Below are 17297 nucleotides of genomic sequence, written 5' to 3'. Positions count from 1 at the left end.
ATTTAAAGCAGATTACCAACCCAACGCTACACCTCCCCAATAACAGAAGAGAGACAGAGAGAGAGAGAGAGAGAGAGAGAGAGAGAGAGAGAGAGAGAGAGAGAGAGAGAGAGAGAGAGAAAAAAAAACCTGGCACATTAACACCTGCAGTACTACTCAATGGCATCAACAGATTAACGAGGTAATCCACACAATGAGGTCTTTGATTCGTGTGGTTTGGCAGCCAGTAACGCCAGGCATAATGCACACTGTTATTTCAGACCGTCCCAGCACGAGAAAACCTGGCAGAAGCCGTTCCCTTTTTTGTCTTTGCGTCAGATGAGCTTTTGAAGAATTTTAACTCGTGCATCTGGTGTGTTTGCCTGTTTCCTTGTCAGAGAAATAACCTGCTGGCTGCTCCTGTGGCACATGTGAAGGGAGAAGGGGAGGAATCACAGGCTTTTCTGAAGGCTGTTTAAACAGCAGGGCTGAGGAGCTCTCCCTCGCCTTTCCCCCCATTTTTCTGCATAAGGACGTGCGTATAGGACGTGTGTGTGTGTGTGTGTGTGTGTGTGTGATAGATCTCGCGGTCCCATCGCTCATGTGCGGCTCGATTAGCCCCACGTGCCTCGTTCGTCAGACGTGGAGGCAGAGCAGATGGCAGGAGACGCACAGTGTTACCATGCTGCGGCACTATGTAACGCTGCTCTAATTGAAACATCAATACTGCCCTGTCAATACACCACTGCTACTTTACAAAACACCACTACCTTCAGACCTGCACTTGACTGCTATTACTCTGACATCTTTGTTCCATATTGGTAAAGTTTCCGGCGGTTTTCAAAATGGCAACAAAGTGACTTTCCCCCCAACCCTTTCCGTAACGGTTTCTGGTGTTTTTAATATCCTAATTTTTAATTAAACACTCGAGTTGATTCCTGTTTGTGTACAGTGTTGTGGTGGCAAAGGAAGCATGCAGAAATAAGAGAGAGAATTTTGTCTGTAGCATCTCCGCTGTGGCACATTTTTAATGAATTGATAAAAAGTTGAGGGAGTTCACATGGCTGTGATCAGTAATTCGACGTTATCGGAAATTCAGTGGAGAACAGAGAGAAATTAGGCGGCTAGAAATTAATTTGCTATTTGTCCAACTCAATGAGGAGTGACACAGCCCCTTTAATGAATGGGTAATCCATTTCTTATTGCACTGAGCTGAGTTCACGATTCAATGAAGTGGAAAAAGACAAACATATCTTTCACTAACCTTTGCAACTTCCCAAAGCAGGCGAGGAGGGGAGATGAGAGCAGAGACCTGCTCCTAAAACTATTTGTTTCTGGGGATGGATTTATATGTTTGTGTGTGTTCCTGTGGCTGTGAGACTGATTGAGTTTTAAAGCCGAGCTAGGAATCCACAATAAGTAATGTGCGCCAACATTGAGGCCACACAGTGCTAGACACCAAATTGATTCATGATCAATTGACTTTCTGCACTGTGGAAAAATAACACTTTTTATTTAACCATGCTTCATTTTTGTTTCTTCAGTTCCCTTGCTGCTGCCCGGTCCCTGCCTCTGCCTCTCCGCTCACAGTTCCTCTTCCTCCTGGATCTAGATCTGGATCTGGATCTGGAGAGACTGACTGTTGAACCTCCTTCACATCCGTGGCGACACCCCGGAAAGTCTGCGGTGGTAAGGACCCGCTCTCTCTGTCCGTGTTGTCCCTGAAGGTCTCACGACGCCTCAGAGCAGAAGGTCTTGACCTTGTGGAGGACTTCTGTACAACATCTCCCTGATGTAACTGTTGGATATATTGTATTAATTCAACACGAGAACAACTTAATCTGCAGGGAATAAAAGTAGAGACATCCAGAAAAGCAACCACGGTTACTTTTAACATCAGGTCATCATTCTTTTCTGAATTATATGATTAATTTTTCCGCTATAAAATGTCAGAAAATAATAAAAATGAATATCATAATTTCCAAAAGCCAAACGTGAAGTCAAATTTCTTTTTGCCCACCACGAATCCAAAACCTAACTCAGTTAGCCAGACAGCGAAAAAGGACAGCAAATCCTCACAATTGAAGAGGCTGGAACTGGGTAATGTCTGTCATTTTTGCATGAAAATAAGGCCAGGATGAAAGGATTAATTAATTATAATAAAGAAAACAAGATCTGTCAATCAACTGATCAATTAACAAATCAACTGTTTCAGATTTAAAATCATCCACACATCCAGTAACAAAAACAGACATTTCGGTGGCGAAATGGGCTAAAAGCCACGTGTCTATGAAAACACACAATTACATTGTTTCCTTTCATCTCTTCCAAACTGTAACCTTCAGTGTCAACTGTTTGATTGTGTAAATAATTCCTGACAATACAAAGAGACGGTCTGGAAACAGTCCAATCAAGTGTGCTTCCATCCATCATATCCACATTTCAATTACAAACAAAATAAACACTTAGTAGAAAAGGAGTGAATAAAACAAAAAAGGAGAAATATTGCAGAAAAGTTTACACTTCGGCTGAGGTGTAAATTTGGTGTATCAATTAAAGCACAATGTGCCCAAGTGCAACTAAAATAAATCCTGATGCACATGGAGCATGTGACCGAAACATCACTCAAACTTCTGCTAAACTGGAGAGACAAGAAGAGGAGAGTGTAAAGTCATTACTAAAACAAACATAAATTACAGCCTGACTCTTCATTTTTGAGGCAGATGCCAATACTGACATTAGGAAGCAAAGATTTTGAAATATTGGCCAATATACACACATTTCTTGCAGTGATCCCTCAATTGTGGTTATCAAGCACTTGTGACAAATGTATATGAGGCAGGAGAATGACATGAATGCACTAGAGCAGTAAACTAAACTGGAACTTGAATCATTTTAAAGTCTTCCCAAGCATCTTTTTGCACATCATGTTCTGTAAAAACAAAACGTTTTCATATCGGTCAATATTGAACAACATTTAGGCCGACACCCACAGTATATATCTGTCATAGCTCAATATAATAATATCGGCCAACTGATATATCGGTCGAGCTCCAACATAAATGTCATATTTACATAATTTCTCTCTTAATCGTGACATCTCATTGTGTCCTCTTTCCTCTGTGAGGGTTTATTGGCACCTGTTTGAAAAATTAGCGCTACCAACTGTTTCCCATTGAGCCCACTCCTAACACTCGTACCAGCAGATGATGGAAACGCAGATTAATTCAAAATGAGTTTTTAGTGCACGGAAAAATGCAGTATCCAGATGCGTGGTGCCATGACTTACCTGGAAAGCCATAATGGACGCCAAGGACCCGTTTAGGGACTGCTTATCCAACAGGTTTCCAGGTATCTTCGCAATCTGGGTGATGGAAAAGATATTCAATGTTAGGGAAAAAACAAAAGGGAGGATGGTATAGAAACCACTGATCCCACCCTGTTGAAATTAGATCATTAAGTAGTTGTGTGCTCAAGTGTTTGTGTTAACTTGCACTGGAAAACTCAAAAGAGACAGATTTTTAAAAGAATCAGTAACATTGAAGCAGAAGAGGATGATATTCTGATGTTCAGCCCTGGAATGCTAGCCACTACATTTCCTACAAATCTATTCATTCAACGATCCTTCTGTTTAACACCCGCATCTCTACAGTGTAGCCTTTCTATTACAAATTGAAAACCTCCGCTCCCAAACCTCAACATCAGAGGTTGTTTTCCTCCAGAATGCCACCATATAGCCGTATGTGCAGTCAACTCAACTTTGTGTGTGAAATCTGTGAACTGGCCCTTTAATCTGATTTCAATATTTATTTATAGCTGTTGTAGTAAATGATTTGCTCTTGTTAAGACTCCTTGAGGTCCTCCGTCTGTTGCACTTCACACCAGCAGCACTTGCAGCAGGGGTTGTGACTCCTTTGACATCATTTTCCTCTCCTTATGGATGTCAGGAGCGAAAAAAAAAAAAAAAAAAAAAATACAGAGAAAACGCCAGAGGAAATCTGATTCAACTTGGTTTTCTCAAGGAAAAAGACAAGGACAAACAGCTGAATTTGAAATCAATCAAAAACTGGCTCTGTCCACAGGAGCGACGTTCAGACTCTGGTTACGATTTGATCTTGGCTCAAGTTTTCAGTGAGTGTTGACATCTCAGAGTTGTGAGGAATCCCGAGCCGGCAGCTTACAGCGGGGGTTTCAGTGATACAGTATTTACAAGGCACGAGGAAGTGGGAGCACTGCAACAGACGGCACCGTACACGGCGCTTTCAATTATTTCTCACAGCATTCATGAAAATAGAAGCACAGCGGGGAGTACAGTATGAACAGCAAAACTATAAAAAGACATGGAGCGAAAAGAGAACTCCCAAGCTAAAATAAATGGCGTCGGATGCTGTTGCTGGTTAAGAGCTGAGCAGAGTGGATGTCTCGGAAACAGAGGAATCGCGTGGAGGATCGTAGACGGGGCGAGCAGTGATGGCGCAAAAAAATAACCTGTGAATAAATAATTGTGGAGTTTTTGCTGAAGTTTTGATTTGATAGCGATCTTGAAAATCAGTTCCGAGCCTGAAGTTGGTCTGATTAACCACCTTCGATGTGATGGTCTGCTGGATGAGTGCCTTTCTCGCTTTGTTGACTTAAAGGGATTTCCTGTTGCGTGGGCAAGTTTCAAGTCAGAACTACTTTCTTTCTACGAAACTACACCTGCCAACCGCGTCACCGTGTAGAAAGGTAAGCTAAGGCTTAGGCTTAGTTAGCATGTTCAAATGTGTTTCTAAAAACAGCTATCAATGAAAATAAATAAGACCAGGTCTACCGCCATGCTAGCTCCTGCGTGACGCAGTATCGCAGCTTCACAATGACAATCCTAACAAGCTAGTGTTTCGTATGTATTTTGTTCGTACGTACATGTTCATTGTGATAAGGGCTAGCATGTTAGCATGGAAATATTTGCTAATTAGCACCTAACAAAGTAAAGCTGAGGCTGATTGTATCAGTTTGGAAGGTGTTTGGGTCTTAATGCATCTGACAAATTGAAACGTTTGACCTGATGACAGCGCTAGATGGAGAGCGAAGGGTTAAAATAAGTTGCGACAATTTATCCGGTGTAATTCTGAGCTACTGCAACTGAATATAATAACACACACCAGGCTTTAATGTGTCACCTGAAACTAAGAATGGTTACCGTTTCGTTTTGTTACCTTAGAACGAGTCTTTCATATCTACAGAGGGAGAGGGTCCATCAAGCTGCATCGCCACATTTCCACAGTAGCTCAGACAGGACAAACCAAACACTCTCTAAAGCCAGACAGAGCCTTTTGCGTTCCATGACAAACTATTCTGTTCCCGTCCCTCTGTTACTGCTCTGCAATGACACAGTGTTGACAATCGCAGATTTAGAGCATTTTCTTATATTTTCCGTGTTTCTTGGGTGGGTAGTTTTACTATTTTACCACAAGTTTACTCTTGTACATTTTTGGATTGGAACAAACTGCATTTCATATGGGTACTAATAAAATGATTTTAAGTCTTTGATGTCCAGAGAGTTCTGTCAATCTGATTTACAACACTTGTACACAAGAAAACAGTCAGAAAATATCAGAAATGTATGGTACAGGTACAAAATAATGGCTTTTGAAGGATCTTGGCATAATGTTTTGGTCCTCCTTAGTCTCTTTTTATTGATGTCACTGTGTTCCCAGATCTCAGCATTTAACTCAATAAGCAGTGCTATTTATTACCCAGAGTGATGATGACCAAAACTACGCAAAACATCGGACCCAAGTGGCAATAAACCAGAAAGATCCTTAAGACTGAAGTCGTCAGATTGGTATATTCACGCGATGGCATGCACACACACCAGCACCGTATCCTGTCTGCCCTCTAAGTCATCAACAGAAACAGATGACAACCAGCTTTTCCTGGAGCTGATCTCTCTCTCCTCCCTTAGATGAGGAGCTGTTAGCGAGGGAGGGAGAGAGAGGCTCACAGACAGAGATGTTTGTTTCCCAGCCCTTCCACCGTCTCTGTGGGACGACCCTCCCCATCCACCCACCAACCAACCCCCCCCAACCTAGTGGATCAAACAAAGGACATCATTTGTAGGCCAAGTCTTTTTCTGAGCGTCTCTCTCGTCGGCTCTGCATACCAATCCAATACAGCCCAAGGAAAAAAAGCCACGCCGTGGTACGTGTGTGTGTGTGTGTGTGTGTGTGAGAGAGTGATTGCATGTGTGTGTGTGTGTGTGTGTGTGTGTGTGTGTGTCTGGGCCGGGGGTTGGAAGGTCTGTTTGCCTCTCCGCCAAGCATCGATTTATCCTTTTCTCCAATTTATTTCTCCTCCTTGCCTCTACGATCCATTCAGATCTGCCTCTAGGGGAAGAACTCGGGGTAAAGACGTTGTCGGGCCTCGTCATCGCCTCCTAACACCAGCTCAAAACTCATCTACAGGCCGAGGGACCGTGTACCCCTGCAAGGACATGTCAGGCAACACAAACGGAGCTACCTGTCGACCAGCGGCACACTTTTGTCAGAGCTGTAATTGGCCTCATAATGCAGCATAAAGGACACAGAAAGCAGGCTTCAGTGACTGCGAGCGGATAATGCAGAATTAAAGAGAATGATATTTGTTTCAGTTCAAACACTGCCGCTGAAAAGATGATTCAGTAGACCACAAAATGTCCTCTGATTTCAAAGGGGAGTTACACCCTGCTCCTCTGTCTGCAGTAACAACTGTTGGGGAAGCCAGAATGATATTTAATTGTTCCTCATAATCAGGCCTAGACTCAGTGTACGGGCAGATATGATCAGAATAACAATATCTCAAGTCCCCATTCAACGCTCTCTGTCTGTACGATTCTGACATTTTCAGATGTTATTACTCAGACTCAAGGATTTGTATCCTAAAGCCGCGTTGAACAGAATTGCTGCATGTGCACAAATCCCACTATCGTACCCCTACACACACACACACGCGCGTGCGCGCACACATGCACACACACGCACACACACATGAACACACACACACATATGGCAGAGAACTGTGAGCCATTCTTCAGTGTCACAGTGAGCGACGCCTGGCACATCCTTACACCTGAAGTTGATCAATGCAGATATGTCCAAGGGGAAATTGAAATCCATAGGAAATTAGGCAGCGCCAGTGATTTATTGGAATAGTAAATCACAGTGTGTGTGTGATACTTGTGTGTCTCTGCTCTGTGTACAGTACTGTACCTGGCGTCTGGCTGGCACGGTGATATCGTCAGCCCGCACCCTCCTGTCTCTCTCCATTTGGTAGATCCACTGAATCAGGTCCAGAGGGGGGTAACGGCCCCTCTGGTCCACCCCCCTCTGAGGAACAGGATGACGCGACCCCATGGACACAATGCTGTCCAGGGGTCCCTCTGAAGCAAAAAAAGAAGAGATGGCATAGGAATACTGTTAAAGTGGTGCATGGCACTGTGTGCCTCAGTGGCATCATTTCCATCCAAATGTCAAGTCAATTTTTTTTGCAGTTGTTTGAAAAGTTGCCAAAGACTGTATGGAAATGAGCTCCCAAAATACATTTACTGACGCAAAGTAATAGAAATAAATAAATAAAAGAACAGAAATCAGAAACAGGTATTTTAGGCTCGCTATTTCTGACAGAAAATTCATGAATGTGTTTGCGCTCATTATCACTGTTAAAGACAATATTTCAAGTTACAGCCCTTAAAGTTTTCATGAAATTACATTACTCAGGATCTGCTTTTAGGTAAACAGTGCAACACGTAATCCACCATTATTGCCTGTGGTGTTATCGCATTGATATCATCCTCAGAGCTGTATTACAAACAAGTATTGTGTCTGAAGACTTTGTTACTTTTAATTCAAGCCGAACATTTCCTATAGCTGTGTCCTCACATTTAAAACCATTCAACTGGCAAAACAGGGTGGCTGGGTGGATTTTATTGTGAAGCAGTGACAACAAAATGTTTGAAGATGAAAAATAAAGAAGTACATGTGTTAGGTTTATGAGAAACCGACAGTGGCTGTTCAATCGCGATGGCAGCTTGCGCACACGGGCGAGAGACGGGTCAGATACTTATCATCAGTTATGGTGAGCAAATGTGTATTTCAGGACTTTTTTTTTTTTTTTTTTTCGCAAACATTCTGCCACTTTACAGGCGAATCATGCCAAGCTCACATGTTTGATAATTAGATAAAAAGGGTGTCCACTTCCAGTCCAACACGAAATGAAATAAAATAAACATTTTGCTGTGTGTTAAAACATGTTTTACCATATTAAATGCACTTGCCATTTTCATTCAGTCCCTCTAATTTGCCACATGTCAATTCCGAATGAACTGGAAAATCGACCGAACGGGAAATGCAGCGATTCCCTCTTTGTGTTCACACACCAGCCCCCTTCAAGAGCAGCAGCACTGAAATGTCCTCACTTTAAAGGGTTTCCCTCAACTCTCTATGCTCGTGAGGAAATCTGTTTATTTTAAGAATTAAATTGCAGTACATCAGGTGAAGCAAAATTAAAAATCAGACATGTGCATATTTGCGTGAGGAGCTTGCATTCATGCGTGAATTTTTGAATAGAGACAGTGTGTAGTGTGGACCCTGACTGAAGACTCTCCACCCCCCCACAAACACATAACACTCCCACACCCCTTCCCTTGCTGTTTTTTTTTTCTGTTTCCAGGTACACCGCTTGTGTTCCAGCTTGTTTTTGTCCTGCTTTAATTGCTTTTTTTTTGCAGAGAAGAAGAAAAGACAACAACACGGCGGCGAAGGCTGCAGCTAATGGAGAGGCTGTAATTGTGAATGGAGGCATTCATCTGGAGACGTCGTCCGTGAATTGCGCCGCACAATGCGCAGAGCCGGGCTGCTCAGATCACCAACCAGTCACCACCAAACACACACACACACACACACGCACACACACGCACACACTCACTCACACACACACACAGAACCCCTTAGATCACTGGTGCTCAGAGGAGGAACGTAATCACACCTCCGCAGAGAGTAAGGCAACGATGAGGGGAGGAGAGAAGGAGGAGAGGAGCTGGGGGGAGCAAGAAGAGAGGAGAACATGTACAAGGAGAGAGGAGGAAAGGGAAGGAGGGGAGGGGGAGGAGGAGGAGACGTGATGGTGAAATTGATGTTTCCAACCATTTGATTTGGGCCATAGAGCCCAGAAGGCAGATCAGATAGAGCCACATGCACACGCACCCCCCCAACACACACACACACACACGCACACACACACACAAAAACACATTTTTTGATAAAGAGTACATGCAAATAAACACATACTCATACATTCTGTATACACACTCATAAACATATAAGATGCACACAAGGATTCAGGAACAGTGTCTTTGCCACACACACATCATACAGAAACAAACAAACAACCACACACACACACACACACACACACACACACACACACACACACACACACACACAAGCATACACACACATACACACTGTGACAGACAGTAGGACACACATACATACTTTTAAAACTATACATCCTCCTAAACATTATGTATGGAACTTGTCAGAGCTCACAGAACCATCGCACCAACCCCACGCTTCCCTCTCTCTGCTGAAACAGTCAAAACCCACACACATCCTTCAGCCAAACAAACAACACAAGACACAACAAAGCGTACGTGAGGATATGTATATAAAACCCACATCTCGGCGAGGCGAGACGAGGCACCTGTCAGCGCGGCGGCTCCTGCTACTACAGAGAAACATCAGGAAACAACAACTCAATTAAACACACCATCCCTGTTCAATTACTGCCACATAATCACAGCAATTTACCTTCACTTGCCGCACAGCCACCAAACAAACACACACACAGGGGGCAAGCGCGCATACAGAGGCGGAAGAACGCGCGCAGACACACACAGACGGGGCTGGCTCACAAAAGACACCCGTAGCTTCATCCTACACGCCGTGATTTTAAAGCGCACCGTGTGGTATCTGCTGGATGGCTGGCATGAAAGAGTTGGATGTTTGGCAGAGAACAATTCAAGTGGACTGCTTATTTACTGTGGCTCTAGATGCAATTACATTCATATGTCCACTACAGTATAAATGACAGCAGTATCACAGCTCCTGTCCTGTCAATTGCAGTTAACTATATAGGGTGTGCATCATTCATTTGAGTGTCATACATGTTTAAATCTGTCTGAAAACTGAAAATGATATCTGTAAGTAGGTCAGCCAGGATGTAATTTAAAGGAATGCATCAGGGTTTGGTGGAATTCGGCACCTCATCGATAAGTAATGAGATCGTTGACATCCAAATCCTCAGCCGTCAGCCCTTATATAACAAGCTCTTTAGCATTTGTTATGACAAATGATAAAAGTAATGGAAAGAGTAACATCATCATTTTTCCAAAGAAAGTCCCCAGATTGGTTGAATTGTTCGTGTTTCTTGGCATGAATATCTCTAATTTGATTGTGTCCAGAATTATGTTCATGCCAGTTTAAAATTTATGGAGCATGAACAAAACATACAATAATAACAAAACCATCATTGCTAGCGTGCAACAAATGTTACTTAAACAAAGGAAGGACCTCTGATTGTAATAACAAAATTAATTTAAACACAGATGGACAGTTTTAAAAAAAATACTTTGGCACATACCTGTTCTGTGTTAGTTTTAACTAAATGATGTCGCTGCACTTTTAGTGTGAGAAGTAAGTAAGCCAAAGCCCATTCATCCAGCTTAACCTGCACAACCCATGGATTGCAATCATACTCATACACACTTAGTTACCAGTTTGTTAGGTACACCTAGTTTAAAATGAAGGCAGTGTAATACAGCAGAGCTGGAATTAATTCTACCTTCATGAGGGTTGTAATGTTCATACATGTTTTTGTAATACGTAGGTTTTTGATTATCCTGCATTATCATGTTGGAGGACGCAGTTTTATTGAAAGTTTTCCTGATATTTGTCTACCCTCTTTAACTTAATGTGTGATTCAGTCTGTGCTGATGGAGACTGCAAAACTTTTAGCTGGGTATGCACAGCTAACACTGCTCCCACTGGAAAGTGTGCGTGCTCTACAATAATATAACAGTATTACTAAAATTATGTGAAAATGTTTTAAAGGGACTCGACTCCACATTTCTAGTGAGTTGCGTACGGAGAAATCTGGAATTTTATCCAGGCTTAAAATAAGCTTCATTTGGTCGGGTGTTGCTAACACTTCCAGGTAAATGACCAGTGATACATCAGAGAGTGAGGAAGGAAGTCAGTGAACTTAAGGAATAAAACTTTAATGCAATTACCTCGTCTATGAACATTTCTGACTGGGTCCATCAACTTTGTTTTCATTTTTTAAATTGCGAGACCCCTAGTGGCAGAAAATACGTACTGTGTGCATTTAAGAAAATTCTTTATGCATTATGCATGCCATGATATTTGAAAAGTGTCTATTCAACTTTGAGGCAACCGTTGATGAAAGGCTCTTTCCTGTTTTAGTATGGCATTGCCTTGATGCACAAAGTAAGCACCACACAGAAATGTCATTCTCTTATGTTCGGGTGACAGATTATACACATTTATACTTTTTCAGGTAGTGTAAGTGGATGATTCTGGAGAAATATGAACTACATGATGTCTTATCTTATTACATTGAGTACACTTTTTAAACACATGAATGCATATTTACATTATTGCCAGGAAAATTGATAAATAATTATTCTCATATTTATATGGCAAATATACAGTTAGAGCTAGGAGACAATAAGCTTATCTTAACATAGCATAACAGCTGGCTTTGTTAAAAGTAGCTCACTTATCTGTTTGGTCATTTAATACAAAAACTTTCACCTTATTTGAGTTTTCTGCTAAGCTAAGCTAAGCTAATTACCCCCTGGCTGTAGCTAAGTATTTAGCGTACAGACATAAAGGGGGTAATGATCTACTCATCTCAGTCTCGGTAGGGAAAAAAACAAATAATTGTATTTCCCAAATGTAAGTATTATTTAACATATATTGATATTACATACCACATATAGGGCAAACTACTACAGAATGATGTCATTAGGGAAAAGACTGAGGAATAATAACACTGCACGAACCTGTGAATGAGTAGATTGTATGTGTGTGCATGTGTGTGTGTGCGTGTGTGTGTGTGTGTATGTGTGTGTGTGTGTGTGTGTGTGTGTGTGTGTGTGTGTGTGTGTGTGTGTGTGTGTGTGTGTGTGTGTGTGGACAGCAGATTGACTAACAGCTTGAACTTGGGTTAGATCCAGGAGCACAGGGAGGGATACATGGATGGATGGAGTGAGAGGGAGAGGAGGCGGGGGGATAGCCATTGATTTCTCAACAGAGAGATCAGCATCTTGACAGATAGAGACGAGAGCAACAGAGCAAGGCACGCACACGCACACGCACACGCACGCACACACACACACACACACACACACACACACACACACACACACACACACACACACACACTTAGACACACTCAGACACACAGATAGAAAGGGTTCCCACTGTGGCCCTCAGGTAAATTCCGCAACTTTACCATCTCTTTTCAGGCTTCCAAAACCATGATGGAGCAGAAAACATTTGACTTGAATAAAGTTGAAATAAAATGCAGGTTTTAATGTAGATAAGGAGCAAAAAAGTTTTAATTTCCTAACTTGAACAGTACATTTATTAAAGTCCTTGACTTTTCCCGACTTTTATCTTCAAAAAATCCATGATGCTCAGGACCTTTTTTACTGAAGGGAACCCCTGTTGACAAAGATCAACAGGAAAGTGAGTTCAGTGTCTCTTTCCCAGCATGCCTCAGTGATTCTAAAAACCCCAAAACCCCCGACAGGGACACGGAGGATGGTGCTGTGGCTTCGTGCCGGTGTGGCTAACGAGGTGTGTGTGTGTGAGTGTATAAGGAGGTCGTGGGCACCGGGGGAGCTGACACACACCGTGGAGGAAGGGGTTGGATTGGGGAGGGGCAGCCAGGGGTCACGCTGTAATTACACATCACAGTCCCTGTGGTCAGTGGCCCGACTGACTTCTTCTGACTGCACCGACTCAGCCAAAGCAGCAGAGATGGCAGGTGGGAGCGGAATGGGAGCACTTGAGGAAAACTTGGAGTAATCTGGACAGAACATTTCAAATTTCCACTTGATATTACTTGTTTATTTTTTCATTTTCTGCTTTGAAACTAACTGATGCACTGATTAATTTGGCTAACAGTGGGTGTCATATTTTTCAAAAGTACACTGAGAGCATGTGTCAAACCTTCACAGTAGCCCTGCCTCCATTCTCACCTCAGAGTGCATGTGTTCAAAGCAGAGTGAGTGGTTGACACTCTCACATACCGTGCGTGGTCCTGTGTGGGTGGTAGGTGCCGTAGAGGATGAGTGTAACACTGAACAAGGCTCCGGATACCTCCTCGTCGTTCGGCCTTGTACAGCTCCCCACTGTTCCTTTGCGGTCAGTCACCTGGAAACAAACACATTGGCAAGGGCATCACTTCCCCAGACACCACTGATTCATGTGGAAAACTTTCTTCCTGTATTTAATGTTACTCAAACATCCAAATCTACTGGTATGGACTGAATTCATTTGGGAAAAAGCAAGGAAAAACAAAAATGACAAGAAGTTATGACTTGAGGTCATGTAATGCTTATTTCCTACTTTTATTTGGGGGTCCTAGTAGAATAGGTTTAATATATTTTTTTTGAAACACATTTTTTTTCTCATGTGGTGCACTGCTTCTGCATCCCTTTTCACACTGTGTCTTGAATGCTCCGTTTTAGCTACAGAGTGAGACATCTTGCCTCTGTTAAGTCTTTGGTGTGAGTAGCACATGCACATTACTTAACGGAGTAGGAGTAAGAGTAGAGCAGGTCATGCTGAGCAAGGTAGTGTGATCTAAAAAACCCCACTGCAGCTGAACAACTGTATGTCTGCTGACTGGAATATATATATATATACACACACACACACACACACACACACACACACACACACACACACACACACACACACACACATATATACATATATACATATACTTTCAGGCAGTGCAGGAGCTGTGTTTTTTTTTTGCCCTTGGAAAGACTAACCTTCCTTTGGCATGGACCTTTCCACCTTGCAGACCTATTGTATGCACAAAAATGCTTCATAGCACAATAAAGGAATGGCAAAAACTCAAAAATCTAAATATGACCTCTTTAATATAGTCAATTACTACATATTGTTCAGTAAATATGCCTGATAATAATATGGTGCTGCCTCAGGTCAAAGCCTGTTATCATCCTAACAACAAAACAAAAAAAAACAGTGCTGTGTCTTTAAGAAACACAAAAGCAATCCTAACTTAATAAAGAAACAGTAGTGAAACAATGACATGCTGCACATACCAGCAGTGACTTCAGAAAATTTTACTTATCTTTACCTAAATACCTTAGGCAGAGATTAGAACTCATCATATTTGAGTATTTATTTTTGATTGTGCCCTTCATGGCTTTATTCAACAGGACAGCTTGAGAGTGGGAACAAATGGGATGAGTGAGCAGTGGGATGACATGCAGCAACAGGCTACAAGTTGGTTTTGAACACAGGGTCGCTCCAGCGAGGATGGAGCCTTTGAGCAAGGTTGATAAATCAAACTCACAGGACTTGTCTTTGTCCAAATCAGTTTCTACAACAATCAAACATCTTTATATATTATTGGACAGTAAAAACTTCAAAAAGGAAGCCAAAGAAATTTCATCTTCACCACTCTAGTCTTTAGAATCTAAATGTTAAGTTTGATCTTTCCAATAAATTTGGTAACATTAAACTCACGCTCAAATGCCTCAGTAACCAGGCTGCTCTGATGGTGGCCTTGCTCAGAGTTATTGGCTCAGTAACTTGAGGTGCACCTATGTAGAATTGTAGGGCAAGTTGTCTTTAAAGAGAGATTAGTGCTTTGTCCATGAATGACGAAAAACTCCTCATTATGCTAATTTTATGCTGTTTTGTAAGTGCATGTTATCAGTTTTGGATATTTTTTTACATACTATGATGTCAAACCATATCCAACAAATACCTCTTTAATCCAGAGCTGGTCCGAAACTTCACTAAACAGTCTGTGTGTGTGTGTGTGTGTGTGTGTGTGCGTGCGTGCTGTATATGTGTGCGTGTGTGTGTGCTGTATATGTGTGTGAGTGTATGTGTGAGTGCTCCCAGCAGACCAGAGGCCAGGCATGGTGGCCTCCAGTCGAGTGCTGCATTGATTTGTTGTTGGTAAACAAACAGCTGGATGCTACAGGTGGATCGATACGCCTCGCATGCCTGCCAGCCTCCCAGCATGCCTTTCTACTGGGTCGACGTGGCTCTCTGAGGAGCTGCGACCCCGCTGTCGCTTGGAAACTTCATGGGTCAAATATTTTGGGTTTTCTAATTGAGCTGAAGTGAATGTTTTACATTAGTTTACCCTCCTGACACAAGAGTCAATTAAATTTATAAATACTGTTTTTGGATGCCAACATTTTACAAACAGTATAATTTGCCATATGCCGTATCCATATAAATTGGGCACCATTGTCTGTTTAATGACCAAAAAATTAAGAAAGAAATGAAGCTGTTGGATCTACTCGTATGACAAAGATGATTCTTAACTACAGTGGAATAAAAAAGAGTGATGGCTACAAGCAGAGACAAAACCAGGGCATGAAGGAAGGAGAAATTAAACCGACTTTTAGACAAAAGACAGACAAAGAAAATGAAAGGATTAGCAGGAGCAGAGGGAACAGAGGGGAGAGGGGAAGGATTTCAAAGCCAGAGAGAGAAAAATATAGGGAGAGAAAAAAAAGGAGAAGTAGAGGGATTAGTGATGGGCGAGAGATGGCAGGATATCGAAACGGGTGAGTGTCTGGGAGAGGAAAGTGAGACCCAGTGATAGAGGGTGAGCCTGAGAAGAGGAAGAAGTTCAGAAAGGGATATAGAGTGATGCAGAGGGAGGAAAACACAGAGAAAAAATGATGGGACAAATGCAGCCAATAAGTAGCAGAGAATATCAGTGAGAAAGACAAAAACACAGGATATGGCTGAGATGATATTTGATGTCAATGCAATGGCACTAAAGCCCACCTGAATCTTGAAAATGTCTCTCATATGTCCTGTGTTTATGTATGTTTTGCTCCACACTGTGAGCTGCTGCCCTGTACCACCACAGTCCTCTACTGGTGGAAACTGAGCAGCTCTAACAGGGCAGCTGAATGTACAGGACCCCAGAATGAGCTTGCAACTTTCCAACAAGTCGTCTGACATCAAGGCAATTTAAAAATAAGACTCTGTTTTTGAACTATTTCAATACATTATGCCAAATTTAGTAATGAGTTATTAGTTTAATAATGTTTTAACAGGGTTTTATGTGGCCATTAACAGCTATGGGGGAGAAAAGGCCACTGTCAGTGTGAATGAAAATGGCTGGAGACACAAAGTTGAAGTTAGTTATGCAAAACAATTAGTGCAATGAGTGCATGCTTGCAGGAATTGCATGCATTAACATGAACTTAAAACACGTATATATAAATATTATAGCTTTCTTTTCTGGTGAGGTTTGTTCATCTGCGGTGACTTGTAGTAGCAAGAAGAGCACAGGTTTTACTAAGAACGCTAACCAGTAAGTATGACAGTTAGCCAACATGCACGACAGTAGGACCCTCTAACTGAAGCAGCTAAAAGGAATGCAACTGATTAATTAGTTAGTCTTATTTTGCTTATACCATCATTGTATAAACAACAATTCCTGCCCTAATCTTTTTTCTTGGGATAGACTTAATCAGGTTTCAACAGTATTTTGGTGAATAAGACAGCAGTATTGAATTTTCTTATGAGACCTGATTCCTTTTAAAGTACTGATCAAATCTATTTAGGTTCAGCTTTCCATCAGTTAACATGACACATATTATAAATAACCTCACATTTAAGCTTAAGCTTAAACTCTTAAAATTGACAATAACTGTATTTGCTGTGCGATTTTGCTTAATGACTTCCTGACATTACTTTAGCTCATTCGTCAATATAAATGGAATTTTACAAAAGACAGATACAAGAGATGCTAGTCAAAATATGTTGACATGTCATTTATCGTTTTTATATTGCTGACATAATAAAACATTCTTTTTAAACAGACTGAGGTAAATACTATACATTGACTTTTAACCTATCATATTTTCTACCAAAGCGAGGAATCGTAATGCACACTGCTAAACTCCTTCTTCCCTCCATGTGGGGCTGATAGTACACAGTATCACTTTGCATTTTTTTTTTAACCTTTTCGACCTTTTG

The 17297-nt window shown here is 41.8% G+C and overlaps 1 protein-coding gene across 7 annotated transcripts in view; it reads right to left on the bottom strand.

Moving 5' to 3' along the window:
- Window positions 1–1476: 1476 nt before the first annotated feature.
- Window positions 1477–17297, bottom strand: part of LOC119005929 (neuroendocrine convertase 1-like) — a 178079-nt gene continuing 162258 nt past the window's right edge. For 6 of the 7 annotated variants that reach the window (XM_037074058.1, XM_037074060.1, XM_037074057.1 and 3 more), the window contains 4 exons: window positions 13334–13457; window positions 7206–7375; window positions 3269–3343; window positions 1477–1777 (listed from right to left, as the gene is read on the bottom strand). In XM_037074058.1, the coding sequence (XP_036929953.1) occupies window positions 1520–1777; window positions 3269–3343; window positions 7206–7375; window positions 13334–13457 (627 nt within the window). In that variant the 3' untranslated portion in view covers window positions 1477–1519. Of the gene's footprint in view, window positions 1778–3268; window positions 3344–7205; window positions 7376–12634; window positions 13111–13333; window positions 13458–17297 lie in introns of those variants that run through there. The other variant, XM_037074062.1, reaches the window with a different exon arrangement.

Source organism: Acanthopagrus latus, chromosome 17, assembly GCF_904848185.1.
Source record: "Acanthopagrus latus isolate v.2019 chromosome 17, fAcaLat1.1, whole genome shotgun sequence".
Classification (NCBI taxonomy): domain Eukaryota; kingdom Metazoa; phylum Chordata; class Actinopteri; order Spariformes; family Sparidae; genus Acanthopagrus; species Acanthopagrus latus.
This window is presented reverse-complemented; position numbering and strand designations above follow the sequence as displayed.